At 36.0% G+C, this 22807-nt stretch overlaps 1 protein-coding gene across 1 annotated transcript in view; it reads right to left on the reverse strand.

Moving 5' to 3' along the window:
- The window catches only part of pigeon (protein), a 179509-nt gene that overhangs the window by 71988 nt on the left and 84714 nt on the right, over nt 1–22807 (reverse strand). The window contains exons 9-11 of the mRNA XM_067126903.1: nt 13308–13467; nt 7020–7150; nt 5985–6176 (exon numbers count right to left, since the gene is read on the reverse strand). Coding sequence (XP_066983004.1) covers nt 5985–6176; nt 7020–7150; nt 13308–13467 — 483 coding nt within the window. The remainder of the gene's footprint in view (nt 1–5984; nt 6177–7019; nt 7151–13307; nt 13468–22807) is intronic.

Consider the following 22807-nt stretch of genomic DNA (forward strand, 5'->3'; position numbering starts at 1 on the left):
TTTATATTCTATCACTCTGCCAACAAACACTATTCTAGTCGAGATTAACTATAAGAGAATTCTTTGAGATTGGTTAGCCTCTTATGGAGCCATAGGAGAACAATGAGAGTAACTCCTTTGAGGTTAAACAGCAGTTATGCTATCAAATATATGTATCAAATATATGTATATATATATATATATATATATATATATATATATATATATATATATATATATATATACTGTAGTTAGGCTGAAATATATATGTAGAATCTACTGGTTACTTTTTACCAGATACATATGTTATTGTGGCTATTACAATTGCATATGTATCCAATAAAAATGACCAGTAGATTCTACGTATAAATTTAAGCCTAAAATGCAATAAAAATGATTGCCCACTTGGCTATGATGCTGAGAATGGGTCTATTCCAGCTCTAATAAATATATCTGAAAAATGACAGGTATATGTATGTATGAGAGGCAAAAGACTTTTATCCAGAATTCTCGTGGTCAGGTCAGCGACGTGAGCCCATTGTGATTATGGGACCTGGGTTCGTTTCCCACCACCAGACATCATAATGTCTTCATATTTCTTGCACTTGGACCTTAAGGCTTTGTGGTGACAAGTGTATCCAAAAAAGCACGAAGTAATTGAGAAGTTAAGAGGGCATTGTGGCTATTACAATTACACACACACACACACATATATATATATATATATAGACACAGTCCCCAGTTATCGGTGGGGCTTGGTTATTGGTGATCCGGTTTTACAGTGCTTGTCTAGCAATGAAAATCAGCAATTTTTGGTGATTTTTGGCACCGATTTCCACTTATCGGCGCTGATAATCGGTTATTGGCGCTGATATATACCTAACAGAGGTGCCGATACCCAGTTATCAGCGATGAAAATTGCTGATTTTTGGCTATTGGCAATTTTCACTTATTGTCATGCTGCCGGAATGGAACCCCCACCAATAACCGGGGGCTGCCTGTGTGTGTGTGTGTATATATATATATATATATATATATATATATATATATATATATATATATATATATCAGTCGAAAACATGACAAGCACCATCCTGGGACAAAGAATTTTTAATTTAATTTATTATATTTTAAAAATGGCACTTGGCATGTTTCTCAACTGAAAAGCTCATATATACAAATAATATATATACAGGCAGTCCATAGTTTACGACGGGTCCGACTTCGACGTTCGAGGTTTCTGAAGCTTTTCAAATATATTCATCAGAAATTATTTCCCGGTTTCTGACGCATGTTCCAGGGTTACGACGGCGTCGTCATGATCAACGGAAGAAATATGGCTCCAAAATGGCAGAATAATAAAAATTTGGAGGCTTTTTTGAGGAAAAACAATAAAAATGCAGTTTACATCGTTTTTAATACACCCAAAGCATTAAAGTAAGATTTTCTTAGGATTTTTGACGATTTTCGACGATTTTTCGGTTTAAGACGATTTTTGTTTACAACACGGCGTAAAAACGGAATCCCCGTCGTAAACTGGGGACTGCCTGTATTATTATTATTATTATTATATATTATATATATTATTATTATATATATATATATATATATATATATATATATATATATATATATATATATATATATATATATATATATATATATATTTCAGACAGATACTGTAACTGGTAGGTTCCATTCCGAACCAGAGATGAACTGATTAGGATATATCGGCACCAAAACTGAAAATTGTGTGATTTTAAAGAAATTGATATTTAACTGGGTATGGCGCCGTTAAACCAGATCACTTAACAAGCTGTTAATAACTGGGGACTGCCTGTAATACCCGATTATCATATGCTGATAAGTGGAAATTGGCGATTTTCATATATATATATAACCAGATCACTAATAACCAAGCCCGTAATAATATATACTGCCTATAATATATATATATATATATATATATATATATATATATATATATATATATATATATATATATATATATATATATATATATATATATATATATATATATATATAGGCAGTCCCAGGTTTCGATGGGGTTTCCGTTTTCTGCCGCCGTAAACCAAAAATCATCATAAACCGAAAAATCGTCGAAAATCCTAAGAAAACCTTACTTTTAATGCTTTGGGTGTATTGAAAACAATGTAAACTGCATTTTTATTGAGTTTTTCATAAAAAAACTCCAAATTTCGATTATTCTGCCATTTTGGAGCCATATTTCTTCTGTTGGATCGGCATATGACGTGTAATAAACCCGGAACTTGCGTTGTAAACCATGAAATAATTTCTGGTGAATATATTTGAAAAGCATCGTAACCTCGGAGCGTCATAAGCCAGACCCATCATAAACCGGGGACTGCCTGTGTGTGTGTGTATATATATATATATATATATATATATATATATATATATATATATATATATATATATATATATATATAGGCAGCAGTCCCCGTTTCTGACGATTTCCGACTTCGACGTTCGAGGATTCTGGCGCTTTTCAAATATATTCATCAGAAATTATTTCCGGCTTACGACGCATGTTCGGGGTTACGACTGCGTCGTATGCGATCCGACGGAAGAAATTTGGCCCCAAAACGGCAGAATAATCATAATTTGAAGGTTTTTGATGTAAAACTCAATAATAATGCAGTTTACGTCGTTTTCAATGCACCCAGAGCATTAAAAGTAAGGTTTTCTTATGATTTTTGACGATTTTCGACGATTTTCCGGTTCTGAATTTTTCGGTTCTGACGTGGCGCAAACGGAACCCGTCGTAAATCATAATTTATATATATATATATATTTTATATATATATATATATATATATATATACTGTAGAACCCCAGTTTCGACTGTCGAACTTTAATCAAAATGTTCAGTAAATTTTTGCCTCAGTTTAAACAACAAACCGCCGATTATGAATCATATGATGTTTGTAGAAAAAAGTTTTCTTATGATTGTTGGTGGCGTTCTTCCCATTTTTTAAAAGCATTTAAAGCCCACATGCTTGCTGCTGCTGTTGAAAAACAAGCCATATTATCACATGAAATTAATAATACAGTATTTATAAACCGAATTACTGTATGTCTGTTATCATAAAATTAAGAAAAATTTCCGAAATTAATTAAACTCGGCAGCCTGTGGCAGATATAAACAAACCAGGCGCGCCCCTGGTGGTGGTCGGGTTATATATATAACCCCGTCGTATATATATATATATATATATATATATATATATATATATATATATATATATATATATATATATATATATATATATATAGTAGAACCCCAGTCTCGACTGTACTAGAACTTCGAAATAATCGGTTTCAACACGAAATGTTGAGTAAATTTTGCCTCGGAGTTTAAACAACAAACCGGAATCCGACCCGATGAATCATATGATGTTTGTAGAAAAAGAGTTTGAGTGGCTGCCGCTAGTTGGCGTTGTTGGTGGCGTTCTTCCCATGCTTATTTAAAAGCATTTAAAGCCCACACATGCTGCTGCTGCTGCTGTTGAAAAACAAGCCATATTATCACATGAAATTAATAATACAGTATTTATAAACCGAATTAATGTATGTCTGTTATCATAAAATTAAGAAAAATTTCCGAAATTACGTCGAACTCGGCAGCCTGTGGCAGATATAAACAAACCAGGCGCCCCCTGGTGGTGTATCAGCGGTACTAATTACATAAACATTCATGTTTATGTAATTAGTACCGCGATACACCACCAGGGCGGCGCTCTGGTTTGTTTTATATCTGCCACAAGCTGCCGAGTTCAGACGTAATTTCGAAATTTTTCTTAATTTTATAACAGACATACAGTAATTCGGTTTATAAATACTGTATTATTAATTTCATGTGATAATATGGCTTGGTTTTCACTGTTATCATTATTAACAACAGTTTTCATGTGTACCTGTTACAGTACATTCTGGTAGTGCCTATAAGGCTACTTAGCCTAGCCTATGGCTCTCGGTATATCATCGGTAATACGGCTGCATTGGTCATAGGCCAACTTTTTTTGATACAGTATGCATTTAAAAATGTAAAAGTGCTTCTGATATGGTAAGTTATTCAACTCTGAACCTATTTAATTGTAATTTGTGTAAAGTTTTGTATAAAAAGGCAAGGTTGGGGTAATGACTGGTTTTCAGGAATGGATTAATCCATTTTCAGTTATTTCTTATGGGAGAAATTAACTCAGAATTCGACAAAATTGAATCTCGACACTTCTTCTGGAACAATTAGCGTCGAGAACCAAGGTTTTACTGTACATATATATATATATATATATATATATATATATATATATATATATATATATATATATATATATATATATATATATATATATATATATATACAGGCAGCCCCCAGTTAATGGCGGGCTCGGTTAATGGCGATCAGTTTTATGGCGCTTGTCTAGCGACAAAAATCGGCAATTTTGCCGCCGAAAATTGCCAATTTCCACTTATCGGCGCCGATAATTGAGTATTATCACCGATACATACCTAACAGAGGTGCCAATAACTGAAAATCAGTGTTTTTCGGTGCCGATAAGCCCGAAAATCGCAAAAAAAACGCCGGAAATCGCCAATTTTCGGTTAGTGGCGATTTTTGGTTTTCATCACATCCCCAAGAACGGAGCCCCCGCCGATAACCGAGGACGGTCTATATGTATATATCTCAAATTCTTTGCACTTTTTGGGAAATGCTTGTCACTACAAAGCCTTAAGATCCAAGTGCAAGAAATATGAAGATATTATGATGTCTGGTGGCAAGAAACGAACCCAGGTCCCATAATCACAATGGGTTCATGTTGCCAACTTGACCATGAGAAGGATAAAAGTGATAATGTCAGCTGGATTCCAGTTAACACCAGAAGAGTTACAAGGCCAAGACCTACAAGCGCTGTTTATTTATTGTACTATCTATTTTAGACATTTACAGAAAACTGTAACCATGTGTGATCCTGCCACAAAACCTTCTCTTCTTATTGCAAACAAAATTACTCTTTTAGAATGTAAGTACTTATAATTGGCAAATTTGTTGTAAACAATTGCTCCAACAGCCCAAATTTGAAAATATCTAAATTAAGGTTAATTAAAATAATACTCATACTGCAAGATCAGATAAATATTACAAAATACTAAAACTTACAGTGCAATGCTAATTTAAATGATGTACATTTCACCTACTCTACAAACCTACATAAAAATAAAAGATTATTTAATTCCATCCCACCAAGTATTCCTGAAGGAGTATAGGAGAATCAGGCGGATAAGGATCATCAGCTTTACACCACTTTAACTGATTTTCAAAAATATAAATGGAAACAAACATTAATCAAGAAATAAAGAACACTCTTGACATCATTTGCAGTATCACAGTATGTTTAAATATACCTTATTTTCAAATGGCACACATTTGCATCCTACAGAGAAATTCCTAAGATCTTATTGGTAGCCTTGAAATACAGAACTGCATTTAAAATACATTTAGATTATGGTAGGTGAGACTATTATTACTACTGATGATATAAAAACTGGATAATTTCTTGCTATCCAAGACAATTTTTCTTACTGCTTTCCTTTCTATTACATGTTATATCATTACCCAACATTGTGTGGTCATGCACCATCCCAAAACAACAGGTCACTTGTCTTTATTCAAATATAAAGATATTTGTTAAAAACAACTCACATGAACTGTAATTCACCAGTATAACAACAAAGATATAAAAGAATGTTCAAACTTTGGAAAAGAATGCAGGTGTACTCAAAATTCTACTCTCAAAACAAATTTTCCTTGAATTTCAATATACTGTATATTGAGGATAGCCTTCTTGTTACTATTGCCTCAGTGATAACAGATAAGTTATAATAAAGCCTAGTAGTATCATTTATGAAATTAATATTGTTCTAGTGCTGATGTACATATGAGAATGAGAGATTTCACTCACCTTTCTTGAAAGGTCATGATCTTTATCATGAACTGCAGTCAAGTGCAGTATAGCTAACCGTGTGCTGAGTATGGGAGAACTCTTGAAGAGGGAGAAGAGCGATTCCTTTGTAACACGTACCTCTACAGTCATCTGATTGACACCATCTATAAAAGTCATGCTGCGGCCGGAAGTGACCTTACCACCAATTATCTGTATTTATATCAAATATAAAAATTACATCAGAAAAGTAGGTAGAGATTGGCACAAATGTATAAGCAACTGCATTTGCACTTTTATCTCTACGCAATCAAGATTTCTTCCGTTACTTTACTCACATTTTCAACAGAAGTGTACAGCAGTATATACTGGTCCTCTGGTTTCCTTTTACAAGTCAAGTACAATACAAACCAATTAAACATAAGAAATATGAGCAAAATTCAGACTAAAATTTGCTGATTCTTTGGAATAAATTCTATACAGGATTGCACTTTTTGTTATACGAATACAAGTTTCTTGTAGACAAATGCATGCAAAAATCTATTATGTAAAAACAACTAACCTAAAATTCAAAATGGACCTATCAGTGAGTTTTTCATTTGCTTAAGGCAGGGTTAAAAACTACTACCAAACTATTTTGAATGCCAAACAATAGTTAGTGAGTACTCCATCAAGACAAGCAAACAGAAAGAGGATGTTATAATGGAGACCAAACATTAGTCTGTGAGCTACTCTAACATGACCAGTGAACAGAGAGTGAAGTTGACTTCATGTCATACCTAAAGCAATTACAGTACACAACTTATGAATGTAGCATCCAATGTGTACAAAGAATAAATTTACCTGAAATTAAATTGATACTCTACTAGAACACTAACTTGTAATGAGTACTGTATTATCAAATTTTTCTGTTATTCAAAACTAATTTCTTAATTATCAATTTCATTCTGTGATATTAAATACAAAAATTTCTTGCATAATGTGGTAAACCAACCACAGGAATCAATTACAAATTCCTGTGATAGACAAATACCCTTATTTGTGATAAAAACTAACCTGATACAATTGTGCATTGGGAAGAAGTTGAGCTGGAGGGGTTGTAACAATGTGGTTGTTGGGCAAGTGATCCAGGCCAATGTCAAGCATGTGCATACAAACACCAGGCACAATCACCAACAAATAGTGTTCTGAAATACAATGATAGCCTTAAGAAAAGAGTACAAAAATAGCACGATTTTGATATGTCACTTGATATCCTAATACAGTATAATCACACTGTAACACCAGTCCTAAGGAGTATGAACCTACCCATCTATAAGTAATGCCCCCTAGGTAAAAGCCTAAGAGAGTAGACTGGTATCCCTAAGCACCTACCCATAAAACTGAATTAACATTCATACTCCTCTTGAAAAACAAAAAGCAGGAAGAGCTCTGGTCTCAGGGACACAAGCTTGTGTAGCCTTCCCCCATGTTGTCATATGCCCCTGAGATGATTATTTTGAGCCAGTAAGAAATACTGTTCCTCAATACCAGCTTTCTAGAACAACCTATAGAAAGTTAGAGTCTGGAAATATCTACGCTACAAGCATCAGTTCTTTGAAAGAAAACCCAGATCACTCTAACTGAGTACACTGGGTACTGGACAGAGTAGAAAGTAATGTATGTTCTGTACATGAGAGGGGAGATGAAAGGAGAGTGACAAGATAAAAAAGGGTGCAGTGAATTATTTCTAGCTACCTGGAGTTTGTCTCTTCACTATATAGTCAGTTACTATGGAAAGTCCTACAAAATTCCGAGTCTTCATATGTAGCCTTACTGGAGAATGCATGGATATGTTTATAAATAATTAAATTTCTGTAATATTAGCTAATCAGAAAGGTACATGTGGTGTAATGCAGGAGTTTAACTTCTTTTGGCCATCTGGGAATTAGCTAACTTCTAAGGTGTATTCCCTGGTATATAAAAGGAATACACCTTGGTATAGCATGTATTTTATCTGCAGGGAATATCCAGTTTACTAAGTCAACATCACCATTGACTGCTGGAAAATCATTTGCTTACCTTTAAAAATTTCACTAAATCCCTGAAATTTTCTCTAATGTGTTTTCTCAGTACATCACTGATCCCTGAAATGGTGGCCCATTATCAACTTTAATTTTAATGGGAGTATGATCACTGCTCTGCCAGTCCTTGTTTGATCTACAGTGAAATTCAATACTGTACTGAAGTTCTAGTTACAAATGCATACATCTGTGCATGAAACACCACCTGTGTGGATGCAGTAATGCACTGGTTCTCTAATACTGAATAAGCCTAGGTCTTAATTCTCTATAACCGAGGCAGACCCATTCCCTTTCTAGTTTGATGTCACATCTTCCCATAAAAATGTCAGCTATTAGATCATCCAAGAGTAGAAATGGCTTAAGAAGGCAATCAAACATCTTGGACAACCTCAATACTTGGGGGAAGATAACATGAATTGCATGTACTTCCTTTTTGAGCTGACTTTCCTAGGTTACATTCTCAATTGCAATTTTAAATATACAGTAATCTCTTGATTATCCAGATTAACAGACCGAATGCCCTTTTGGATAAGGGCAAAATCCAGATAAGGTCAAATAAAACTCTATGGATGTGAAACAGCAACTCCATATTCACCCTCTCCCTACCTTGCCAATAATGCATAACTGTAAATACCTCTAGATATACTTATCAACAACAAACATCACAATTTAAACTGAAAACTTTATGCCCAAAGTAATCATCTACTTTATTTTCCCATATTTGTAACAAAATATACTATATAAATAAACTAAAAAAAAATAAGCAAACTCCAACGAAGGCTGCAGACATGCTTGCCTATGGTTCCAAGCTGAAGGACTGAATTACAGTATCAATGAAGTGGATGGCAGTGGGCTCGGGTGCACAGGGTTTGGGATCTGAAGATGTCAAGGGTACTTAGACGATACATATGATGATTCTGATTTGCAATGACATTCCGCTGAAACTCTAACAGTTGTGCAGGTGCATCTAAGGTCCTGGGGAAGTTGTTGGGGTTATGATGGGGTTCCCCAACACCTTGATAACCATACTGAAGACCACGCACGTGCTTGTGCAAGGGCGCTCGTTGTTAAACAGCCTCATCATCACCGTCGTTGTTGCCATCTTCTGGTGCTTCCTTGTCACCACCAGCAACTGTAGCAGCTATCACACTGTCAGAGAGAAGTTGGAAGCCAGGGCTGCCCATTGTCCAGCCTCTCCTGTACATCATCCTCAGGAACATCATTGCCTCCAGTTGTGAGATGGGCACTGAAGTCATTGCCTTTGAACCCTGGGATGTCCATCATGTCCTCTTCTCCATTCAGCATCCAATTCCAGGTATGGCTGAGGGTCTCTACAGTCACATCCCTTCAAGCATCTGCAAAGTTGTAGATGGCAGACTTTAGCCCATTCCCCCCGTGTATCCAAGTCTTGCTCCTTCTCCTCGTCGTCCTCCAGTACTAACTTCAACAATACCACCTGTTCCATTGGGTGAATGAGTACAGTCATATTAGGAGGCAATTACATAACCCTAATATAACCTTTGTCACCAACCAACTGGGTTGCATAATGATGCAAAGGTGCATTGTTCATGAGAAGCAAAGATGTCATCCAATGTCAAGCAATGTCAAGATCCTGTGTCTGATGATGAATGATACCAATCAGCTACCATCTTGGGGGATAACCAAGCCTTCGCCGAATGATACCAAATCACTGAGAGCGTAGCTATCAACCCACGCAGGACACAGGACTGATTCTTATGTCCAGCTACCACTGATTTGCAATGATGCCCACCAGTAGCATTTGCACATAAAACAGACACATTGCTTGGAAGCTTTCATATGGGTATGCTCTTTTCTTTCTCATCACCCAAGGTGTCAGTGTGTAAGAATCGATAACATAGAACAGCTTTATCAATGCTGTAGATCTGCCTTGGAACAAGGCCCTCTTTTCTCATCAAGTCTTGCAACACCTGGCAAAATTCCTCTATTCACTCCTTGGAAGCCTCCAAAGCTTCGCCATGAGTCTTCTTGTTAGAAATCCCATGTTGAATCTTGAACCGAAACAGCCAACCTTTGGACATCTTAAACTGCAATCATATGCAGGATTTTGAACTTCATAGCTGCAGCCTTCGATTTAGTACCGTGCATATTCATGCTAGCGCCCTCGCTTATGAAACCACACCAAGGCAGACTCCCTAGTGTCCTCATGACAGCCTTTTGTCATGACCTTGTAGGCCTGACTCCTGGACGTCTTCTTCCTAAAGTCAGTCACACTTCTTTAGGATGTCCTGAGAAGTATGAATATTATGCGAGGTTGACCAAGCAATGCCATACTCCTCCATGATAACTGAATTAAATCATCCTGCCTCAATTCTCCCAACGATTTCTAGTTTCTGTCGAAGGGTCAACACCTCCCTCACCCTCTTAGAATGGGGTGGAGCCATGCAAAAGATACACAGCACAATATACAACACTAGCAGGCCCAGCAATGCTGCAGGCACTGCAATGGCAGTCACATGCTTGGGGTGAAGTACTGTGTAAGGAAACCACTCACAAACAGTTCAAACAAGATGATCACACATGACTACACAAGGACAGAAAATGCTCTTTGTTGCCAAGTGCACTGATACTTTCTGGATGTAGCCAATCAGCAAAAGATATGTTTATGACACAAGCCTATCAGCCATTAAAAAGCAAAAAACTCAGTGACATACATTTCTGTCAATAGCGAGAAAGCTTACAAAAAACATGGGTTCTTGCCCATCCACGCACCTTCTACCATACGCTATTAAACTTATGGTATACTGTATCTGTATTAGCCAATATCAAACAATAAACAAAGTGATGTTTCACAATGTGTTAAGTGATGCTGTGCTTGTAAGCCAATAACAATTGCAAAAACTAATGCCTGAGTCACACATTGGTGATTCAAGACCATATATGTCATAACGGTCGAAAATTTGTATGTATATTTTCATAGTATAATAAATTGTGTAAAATGTTTATATTGTGTATATACTAAATTTTCCTAAAAGCAATAAGTTATTTCTATAACAATACTTTTTCTTGAAATGTTGAACACTGTAATTTTTGAGTAACAATTTCCTTAACTACAAACCATCTCCAATATTTTCAAGGTCATTAAACTTAAGATGAATGAAGGTGGATATTTTCATAAGTTTAGATAAAGAAAAAATGAAACTTAAAACTTGTAAAAAATAGAGTGCAAATCAATAATATTAAACTGGATATGAATGAGGGTATGATATATTTTCATAAGTTCAGATAAAGAAAAAATAAAACTTAAAACTTGCATAAAGTGATGTGCACATCAAAATTATCAGTACTTTTGAAATATTTTCGGAATTTCAGATAAAGGTAAAACACAAAACTAGTAATAAGTAAAATATATCCCAAGGGGCTGAGAGAGAGAGAAAGGTCAAGGGCCAAATTAATTACCCACAGCTGCCTTTATTTTCTATTTTGATTAAAATATATTTTGGATTTTAGATTTTTAGTATTCTTGATATACTCTAAGAACTTCAGATATAGATAAATATGACACAGAATACAACATAAAAGAAAATACATTTTGCATTAATATAAATATTTTTTTTAATTTTAACTTTTATTCAGGAATTTTACATAGTTTTTAAACACTATTTTCTTTTATAAAAATAAGTCAGTGAGTTGACTGCAATGCCCTTGTATAAGTAGCTACAAGAAAGATCTCTCCTTAAGGGATACTGGGACATGGCCCTTGACTAGGAGAACAAGCTGTCTTGTCATGTATTGATGGATAAGATATTTACCAGGAAGAGATATTACACATGAAGATAAAGACTAGGAGAAATATTAAAAAATATACAGGGAAATCTTATCACCCTTATGTTAAATTGGATATCACTTTAGTACTTTGTACCCGTTTAGATGACTGTTATACGCCTCCACCTTCTGACTTTTGAGAAACATTGCCATGAAGATAACCTTTGCCCTTTCTTGTAGCATCCTTATGTAAGAAAATGGGATGGATAGGCTCTCACTAAGGTGACATACACAAGAAGTTAGTGTCTATGTGATGTCAATCCTCATATTTTACTAATGTTGTAATGCTTGGGATGACACTCTTATTTTGTTAAAGGAACGACCTGCCATTGAGGAGATCTTCCATATCCTCAGCTCTGGTATCTTATGATCTGACCAGTTCACTGCACTTTTGTTCCATCTTGTCTCTTTACTTTCATGCTTTAGGGTAATGCAATCATGGCAATTTGTATTATTTTGAGAATCTTTAATGCATTTTGTGTTTTAGTGGAAGAGAGATATATTAATATGGTTCATGTGTGAGTCTGGGATATTGTTGTAATTAAAAAACAGTGGCGCAGTGGTATGATTCTCGGCTACCAGTCGAGAGGGCCGGGGTTCAAATCCCGCCGCTCACTGATGGCTCGGATTGCGCCACTGCAAAAATTGTTGTGTCACCAAGGATAAGCCCTAAGTAATGGAAAAGGGAACAAAGACGTGCATAAAGGGGCAGATGGTGTCACAAAAAGATGCTCATGATTGCAAAATATACATTTAATACAATTTTTTTGATGCTCAAAATTTATAAGAAAACAAATGGAGATAAGATAGAGATGGAAGGCAGCTTGTTACATTGAGAACACCTTTGACTGAAACAGGTATTGAAAGGAAGAAAAAAATAACAAAAGCCCAGATGACATAGACTATTATTAGACTACTTATAAATTAAAAGTATCCAATAAGAAAACAAAGAAAAAAAAAATACTCTGTAGTAGAGACTGGCATTGACATATAATTGGAGATTTTGAAAAGTGTGGACTGCTGAATAATAAGATTGATGACTGAGATAGCTTAGCCATGTAATGAAGGATGAGGAGTAGTTAGTCAGAAAAAAGTATTAGATATGAAAAGTAGTAGAAACAAGACCAGTGGGAGGCCCATAAAATTATGGAAAAAAGGTCAAAGATAAAAACTTAAATCAGATGGGAATTCAGGCAGAAATTATACAGGGTAGGAGAGTGGACAGAAGTCACTGAAATCCCAAGACCAAAATTTCTAATTATATTAGCAGGCATACACAAGTATGATAATATTCACAGCAACATTCACCTTTCAACAACTGAATCAAAGGGAGAACTGACATAAAAAAACACTGATGATGAAGAAAGTCTGTTGATTATCATACATAGAAATTACGACATTTTTATAAAATATGTTGGGATATGCAAATAGAGTTTAATATCAATGCCAATTATAAATTCTGTCATTAGTGCTTTACCTCCAAACAGTGAGTATGTCGGCAGCACAGAATGGGCATGACCCCATGGCACTCCTGGTACAACACTGTGTAGTACACAACCATGATGAAGAAGCGTTACTGAATATGCCAAGTACACTTCGCAACTCTCTGGATCAGCAGGTGTTTCTGCTAGACGTGACTGCAAACAAATAAAATCATTTTTAAAACAATATAAAGCCTTTGTCTTGTAGACCCAAACTATTGCCTTTCTATAGCCTCACACTTTAGCACTCAAAATGCCAAATGACAAAGAATTTGCAAAGATGACAAACTTGCTTTTCCAGAGTGTGATATGCTCTTAAATGGGGTGAAAACCACTTCTTACCCATCTTCCTCAGTTTCTAAGCTTCACTTTTGAAATACTGCATTCCAGCTTAACTGGAGGGAATAAGTTGTGGAATGGGACAACTGGGCATCTGCCACTTTGGCTCAAGACTTTGGGTGTCATGCATTTTGACACTGAAGTAAAGTATTGAAAAACTACTAAGTGACATAAAAACAACTGGCCCATATGCAGTATATCTAGTTTTAATTATATGGAAATAAAATTTACATTTTACATAAAAATAAATTATAAAAATGGTAACACTAACAAATACACGCATGTAGCTCTATTTAGTTTTTATAGAGTAATTTCCCAATATAAATAAGGCTCCTCAGGCATTCCACATCAATCATGGTTCCACATCTTAAGCCAGTTTCATAAAGTCTACAACTGACATCTGTTTTTAACAAAAATGGTTGTTCATGTATAGCTAATGAATGTTCATCACATTTATGTCTACCATTCTTTATTAATATAATCCATTTATCAAAAAAATGGTAGGACATTGCATGCATGCTAAATCATCATTCCAATCAATGGAAAGCTGCTTCTGAATGGTGTTTGGGTTAAAGAATACAAAAGATAACAACTAACAAAACACCCATGTTTGTGTACAAGTATAAAATACAGCCTAAACTAAGGAGGATTTCAAACATCACCATCTAGCAACACTAATGGGTTTAATAATATATTAAGTGAGCAGTCTGATGGTAGCTAAGACTGAATATTTAATTACTTAAGCTCCAAAATCAGACACAGATGGTAGTTTTCATATTAATAGTGCCCAGTAAAAGATATCAAGTAAAAAAATCAATTCATACTTGCAAAATCTACAATTCTAAGTGGACAAGAAATTTAATGGGTTTAGCACTCAAACAGACAAGCCAAATGGCCAGCACCAAAACATACCCAACCTGGGAGGAAGGACCTGATAAGAAGACAATGATTTTTATCTAAGAAATATAACAAATTTTTTATCAGTTTGTATTTTTCATAACTAACAAACCACAGGTCTTTACATATGGGAAAAATCTCAAAGTGCAGCTGGACCAGTTTAAAATGCAAGAAGTTGGTGGCATGAGTTTATCAGCCAATGGGGAGTGAGTGTCAGCGGAGCCTGACCTCTTCTCCCCTTCGTATATGCCTTGACTCGCTAGCTATCTCTCAAACTGTCTTCAAGCAAGATGTGCGCTGCCCTTTCTAGCATAAAAGCCAGTTTTTTATGCACTGCCTGTTCCTTCTTCACCTTGGCATTCTGATTTTTCATTCTCTTTTTGTTTGTGTTTCTGTAAAATACTATTGTGATTATCAGTGTGCATTTGCATTCAAGATGCAAACCAACGAATCATCTAAGAAGGCTTTGCCTCAGAGGAAATGTCCTGGGGTAGGTAACAACCCATGTTTTCGTTATCTAGCCTCTCTCGATACTGATCCTCATTTGACTTGTAACAGATGCAGATCAAATGATTGCAATTTAAGTAACCCTTGTTCAGAGTGCCATGATTGGTCTCTGGAGCAATGGATTTTAGTAAGAAGAAGAAATACAAGAGGAAATCGGCTGTTCAATTTGCCTCCATTCCTTTGCTTTCCTTCTTGTTCTTTCTCTCCTTCACCAGATTTGCCTCTCAATGCTCATTGCATCATCTTCTCAAGAAGATTTTACTCCTTCTCGTTCTTCTAGTGCTTCGTCTCTAGATAGTTTGATGAAGGGTCCAGGAGATCTTGTGATAATTTAGCTACCTCTGTTCTTTGGGGGGCCTACTGTCCCACCTCCTGTGTTAGGAGTGTCTGCAGGCAAGCAGTCTCTACAGCTTGGTGTCTGTGACTGCAGTTCTTCAGGGATGGATGCAGAGACCATACTTTCATTGCTAATACCAGTGCTGGTCTTCACTAGGCCTAAGCCAGAGAGCCCCACCCACCCAACATGGGACCTAAGATGAGACTGTCCCACCTCTTGTCTTCCCATCTCCCAGTGTCTGCAGGCATGTCAGTCTCTACAGGTATGGTGTCTGTGACTTCTGCTTGTGTTTCTAAGGCCTTGACTTCCTCATCCTACACCATACTTTCATTGGCCATGCCCCTACCATCGGTTTCCATTCCTGGACCTTCTACGTCTTTTCCTCCTGACTCCTTGGTTCAAGCCCTGATAAAAAAGACGACAATGTGGCGAAGGTGCACTTCCTGAAGAATGTTCTTGTGATTACTCCAACATGAAGGAATCTAAGATGAGAGTCGTTGTAGATCTCCCAACCACGTCTTCCTTGTCTTCTTCTTCTCATTCATCTTCTTCGTTGTCTGTTCATTCCATACCATAGTGAACAATGCGTTGGAGGAAGAGGAGAGAATCTCGTGGCCTGCCAGATGGTCCTCCCTTGCAGACAACCAAGATCCTCAGGCCCTCTTTGGATTCCCAGTTCCTTTTCTCCTTCTCCAAGAAAGAAACAAAGGCATTGTTGGGGTTGCCCTGTTCTAACCATGCTGATTGTGTCCTTATCCAAATGAATTCTCTCAACTCTGGATGGGAAAACTCTCTTTGGTCGATATTTAAGTTACCTCCAAACATGTTTGTTCCTGGTTCGAGTCTCCAGCTGCCCCTCTGGTCTTTTTACATCAAATCCATTGCAGATGGCTGTGTGTCTGTCAAGGTTCATGGTTGTATCTGGTCCAAATCTAATTGGTTGTTGAAGAGAAGAGATGCTGCTCTCTCTACTCATCAGTATGAGTGTCATCCAGTTCCCGATTCTTGTGCAGCAACACACTCTGCAAGAGGAGCTGCAGATCTACGGATCAGGCTCCTCCTCAAGAAGTTGCAGTCATTTCACTTTCTTCCACTTGTCCTACTCAAGAAACAAGGGTTAAGACCAAGGCCATTAAAAAAGAAGACAAGGTGGCTGTAAGGAAGTCAACATCAAACCTGAGGGAACGTTCTTGTGATTAGGACAAAAATCATTCCAATTTCTTTCTTTCTTTGAATCTTCACCTGAAAACCCTTGGACAGAGTCAGACCATTCTCCAAAAGGGCGTAATGAAAGTCCTTTAAAAAGTGATAAATAAATATCAGTCGAAAATAAAACCGAACCAATGTCACAAATGGCAAGAATGAATCCTCAGATTCCTTTAACACACAGTCCACGCCCTCATTTTTGTGGCTGGGACCGCTATCAAGACAGAGTCCCTTCTTGTTCATTAGAATGATTTATGCATAAATCAAGAGTGTTGACAGGCCCCACACTGACTGTTCTTAAGCTCCAGTAGTTACAGAACAATGATGCATGGGATGCCAATGATTCAAAAACGCCTCCGACAGGCTGGATCGAAAATTTTTTCAAAAAATCACAGCACGCTCGTTAAGCCTGGAAGTTTAGAACCATCAGAAATGAAAAAATATCATTACCCCGAAATATTGGAATATAGACAAAAAAAACTCAAGAACTTGTATACAAATCGTATGTACACAGAAATTGTGGAACTCAATTGCGATGATTTTGGTATATAACAAATTTTAAAACGATCAAAGCAACACAGAGAAAATATTATCAGAAAAGACTGTGAATTCGCCACCAGTTCAGATTATCCTTAAATCAAAATATTGTGTCTTCCCGTTTGTTGAAAAATGAAGCCCTTGTTAGACTGTAAGTTTTTAGCCCTGTTGCTAACCATGCTGATTGTGTCAAATTAACCATTTATCGTGAATATCTCTTTCAAAACAAAAAGCTCTGGATTTTTTGTTGTATTGAAAAAATTGCTCTCTTTATCGACTAATATAAAATGCAGGTCAAGATGCCAAGGTAAAAAATGTCCCATAAATCAAACTGAACAGTGTTAAAACTGATACTAAAGAATGACACACTGTTTTAAAGTTGCAGAGGAACCATGAGCCTGCCATCTTCATATATAAAAGTTTATGTAATGACTAATGTAAAACGTGCAAATGTTATTAATTGTGTTCGGTACATTTTTTTTTCATTCAACATTAAATAATAATTTGTTGCAAAATATATTTGACTGAAGACATAAATCTATCCAAGAGTTTGAAATATGAAAACATTTCAAAACTGATAAAGCACAGAATTTTCTGACCACACTGGAGAACAGTTCCATATATAAAACTTTATGTAACAACTAATATAAAACAAAAACAAGAATGAGAAAAGAATTTAAAACATTTTTGTGCTAGAGACTTTTTGGTGCAAAATATTGCAAATGAAATATTACTAGAATGTAAGAAATACTGTATATATTTCTCAAAAGTCAATTTTTTGGCTGAATATAGTTACAACCGAAAATCACAAAAGAGTTATTTTCACTAAAATTTAAAATCATAAAATTTACATGAAAATTAGTAAATGACAAAGAATTTCTGAAATTTTCGGAAAGAGTTCCATAAAAAGTTTTTTCAAAAATTCTGATAAATCATATTTTGAATTTTAAAATGAAGGTATTTGAATATTACTAGAATGTAAGAGTTTTAGCTTACAACTGCGTTTTTCGACCATTTCGGTCGAAAAGTTGACCGAAGGTTGAAATTTTGTAGTTGACCTCCACTTGGCATTCAACAGACATATTTGCTGCTAAAAATCTCAAAAGAGTCAATCAAATTTCTCATACCATTTGAATTTTAAGGTGCAGAAAGCCTACTCCACTCACGAATACGAACAAATCTCTAGCTCAAGATTCTGCTAGAAGAGTAGCATCTTTGCATGCAATCAGTTTGTTCTCCAGACCTTGCCACATGTCACTAGTATAGATAATAAATAGCAAAAGTCCAAGAACATTACCTTGAGAAACACCTGAAATGACATTACACAGAGCCTTTGGGTTCTGCCTATTAAAAATTCATTTCAAATATTAAAAAATATCCATCAGCTCCAATTAATCTTAGCTTGTGCATGAGTGCTTCATGATTCACACGGTCAAAGGCTGCACTAAAATCTAGACTGACCACGTATGCCTCTGCACCCTCATCAAAAGCACTCTGCAAGATAGTAGACACTGACAAGAGTTCATCATAAGTGCTGTGGCCTTTAAAAAACCAAACTGTAATGCTGGTAGCAGGTTATTATATTCAATAAACCTACAAAGATGCTTAGAGAGCAGCATCTCAAAAACCTTAGATTAAAAAGGTAATTGAATTGGACCTATATTCACAGGGGCATGAGGACAGACTCAGTCTCTTAGGTAATGCAGCAATGTTTCCCTTCCTCCAAACAGAAGGAAAACTTGCAAGTCCAACTAATCATCTGAAAATAGTAGGAATCTAAAGAGCAATGAAATCAGTAATCTTTTTAAAAAAGACGAGAAAGATCCCATTAGGATCCATGCCCACATTACCGTCAAGCCCCAGAAGCAAAGTTCTGGCTTCCCTAGACATGAAGGCCATTGAACAAAATGTAGGCTCTGGAAAACATGACTGTGGCAACACCATGGACTCACCACACTGCTTGCTCATAAAGACTTGAGACAAAAGTTCCACCCTCTGTTTAAGGCAATACATATACAGCAGTTCTACCTGGTCCAATAAGCCGAGGATGCTTGAATCAACTCCAAAGAACAATAATCTTGAGGGTAGACCACCACTTATGGTCAACACCACTAGAGAGCAAGATCTTCACACTCTCATTATAAGCTCCCTCAGCTCTCTCACAGACCACCTGAGCTTGAATTCTAAGCTCAGTGATTTTACACAAAAAGTCCAATAAACTGTTCCTCAAAAAATGATAAGATTCTTGTTTTTCACAGTAGGCAACCTTACATACAGCAATGAGCCAAGGCTTATCTTTAAAACAAGATTTGAGGATTTTAGAAGGAATTCTCCTCTCGATAATAGTCTTAAGGGGATCACTCAAACACTCAATAATATTTGGACTTCTATAAATACTGCTCCAAATCAGCTCAATAGTATCATAGTGAATCCCATCCCAACTGGCCTGGAATTTCAAATATACCGTTCTTAAAAAGCTAACATCGGGAACAACCTCAGCCATCTCCACATTAACCTTGATCAAACAATGATGAGATGAACCAACTAGCAAACCTACTCCACAATATACAATCTCTGTAACAGCTGTGAAGACAAGGTCAAGACAACTGCCAGATTGGAGTGTGGTTTCATTTATTAACAGCTAACAACCAGAAATAGTAGAGAAATATAGAGCCACAACACCATGATTTCTGTTGCAGTGACTGAGCTCAGCCATCCAGTGAGATGAGCACTGTGATCACAAACAAAAATTAAACAAGCCTTGGAGTCTGCTTCCTGAACTACTGCTATTTTGGTAAGCAAGCAGCCATCAACAGTCATCCAAATCTTGGTTCTTATAGCTAGAAAAGAACAAATATTTATTACTCTTCCACAGACTTTCATGCATCAGCACTGATACAGTGGCCTGTGAGATGTGAAGAAACCTTATCTAATATAGAAAGCCATTCCAAAAACCATTGCAATGGCATTATGCTTGAGTAAAGTGGGCTTCTTTAACCCTGCAGTTCTGAAGTAAGTGCATATCTGACACATGAGTTGCAGAACAAAAGAGGATGTCAAAATTAACAGCAGCAACATCCAAGTCTTTTTTTATTCTTATATAATCCTACAAAACACTTTTTGAATCCCAAAAGATGAAATTACTTTCTCCAATAATTGCTATTTTCTCAAACACTGTTAAAATATCAGACAGCTGTGCTGTAAAATTATAAACTACATGAGGAAGTATGCCCATATAATAAAATTCACTGCTGTAAACTCCAAAGCCATCCCAGCACTGGGCTAGGAGCCATCAGTAAAAATAAGATTTGAATCACTATGTAAACAACATGTTATCAAAAATTTATCAGACCTCCACCTCACTTTCTGAGGAATTCCAATTAGGAATTATTAATATTTTGAAGAAAATACATCATTTTCAAATACGTTGAAAAGATTTAGGATGTGTTTTATAATATCTAAAATGATTCCTCTAATTGCAGTTTTGATCAGCAAAGGTTTGGTGATCTCTGCAACCTGCTGTACCTTTCCCTTAGTTGGTGCTTTACTCAGTATTGAAGGATTCTTCCCCCACAACTGGCAGAGGAGTTGCCTGTTTCAAAATATAACTACTGATAACAGCAGAGGATAATGGGAGAAAAAGTAAAAGTAAGTATAGCTTAGTTTTACCAGACCACTGAGCTGATTAACAGCTCTCCTAGGGCTGGCCCAAAGGATTAGACTTATTTTACGTGGCTAAGAACCAATTGGTTACTTAGCAACGGGACCTACAGCTTATTGTGGAATCCGAACCACATTATAGCGAGAAATGAATTTCTATCACCAGAAATAAATTCCTCTAACTCTTCATCAGCTGGTCGGGGGAACTGAACTCCGGTCCATAGGTACAAGCAGCATATTTACCTATGAGGGAGACTTATCCCCCATATAGACGCACAATAGTACCAGAATTTTATTTTTCTCTTAAAGTCATAATTACTTCAAAAGGCTTACTGAGAGAAGGAAAGTGATTTTTTAAAGCATGATCATATCACAAAATTTCATGGCTTTGGAAAAATTCTTTTCCATGCTTAAAATCTTTATTGTATAACCCACACTGATATGCTCTGCATTTTATTTACAATCAGCAACTTCTTCACTTTGGTACTATCTGACAGTTCATACAGTAAGCAGCTAAAGTGCAAGCACCATGTTCATGAGATGAACATTGTCATAAAGTTTAACATTTTAATAAAGATGAGATGGATGACAAAATCTGCAATAATTACAATATTACAAAGGCTCTGGTTTGACTAGATGATGGTGTTCTCTCATATTCTATTAGTAAATTAAGACATTATAGGATCTTCAAAGGGATAATTATCACTGTAGTGTTTGGAGCCATTCTACTGTGCATTCTTCATATCCTCCCTGAAATCTGTCTACATGTACCATTTGCTTTTGCCTATTCTTTATTTTACTGTATCACAGGTTCTATCTGATATCCAAGGCTTCCATCTTGATACCTGATATTCTATTACAGTACATTACTTTATTTCCAGTGCAGAGAGAGAGAGAGAGAGAGAGAGAGAGAGAGAGAGAGAGAGAGAGAGAGAGAGAGAGAGAGAGAGAGAGAGAGAGAGAGAGAGAGTACTAGCTCAGTGTTTGTATATGGGTTTATTGTATATAGAGCATTCTGTATTATCTATATTTAATGCAACATTATTTCCATATGTGAGATTACACTGCAGTTATTTGCTAAGTGTTAAAACTTTTCTAGAAGGTATACTGAAAAGACATAGAGACATGTACAAGTATAAATCAAAGAGAAAGAAAGAGAGAGACAGAGAAGTGTACCAAGTGTTTATTTTCTAAATTTGTAAAGTACTGTACTGTATATTACCACATGTACAGTACAATGTAATCTATTTAATATCAAAATCTTTTAATATTTTAACAATTTCAATCTGCAGTTTTACAGAAAGCTACAGTACTCATTTCTCTAAGAAAAACAGTAATATCTGGGTACCACAATAAGGCACATGAATGACATAACAAGAGAACAGCAGAAGGTTCAGAACAGTATCAATCACAATTGGTTTTCATTATGAGTTACAGTACAGTACTGCATTTTAATACACATTATACAATAAAGAACAGTATTGTACATACTGAAGATTCATCCTTTACTGTACATATATCGTATATGGATATCTCTTTCTGTGCAATACTGGTCTGATAGTAAACCCAACTGTTCTAAAGTGTTTGCTTATGCTCTATGTTGCCTTCACAAAAGTTGCAAACTTTTCACTCACTGCTGCTCTGTAACAGTACTGTGCCAGGGTATCTTTAGAAAACTTAATCTGTGCTTACTGAACTGTAGTTGAAATTGAACAAATTAAGCACGATATGCTAAAATGTTTGCATCTCTGTTCAGAGGTTTTACAGTGTGTGTATATACAACAGGATGTGGCTTAGCAAATAATGCTTAATCCATAAGTGTGTAAGTAAGCATATGCCCAATACTGAATGCTTTTTTATCAGTGTTGAGAAAAACCATCCACAGTTTTTATTGGAACAACTGTTCCTAAGTAAACATGTGTTTATTGAGCTTGCTTTTTTGCTTATGGGTTTTACTATTTCATGTATTAAGTGTATGATAGAATTAACCCTCACTATTATTACATCATTTAA

Source organism: Macrobrachium rosenbergii, chromosome 3, assembly GCF_040412425.1.
Source record: "Macrobrachium rosenbergii isolate ZJJX-2024 chromosome 3, ASM4041242v1, whole genome shotgun sequence".
Classification (NCBI taxonomy): Eukaryota; Metazoa; Arthropoda; class Malacostraca; order Decapoda; family Palaemonidae; genus Macrobrachium; species Macrobrachium rosenbergii.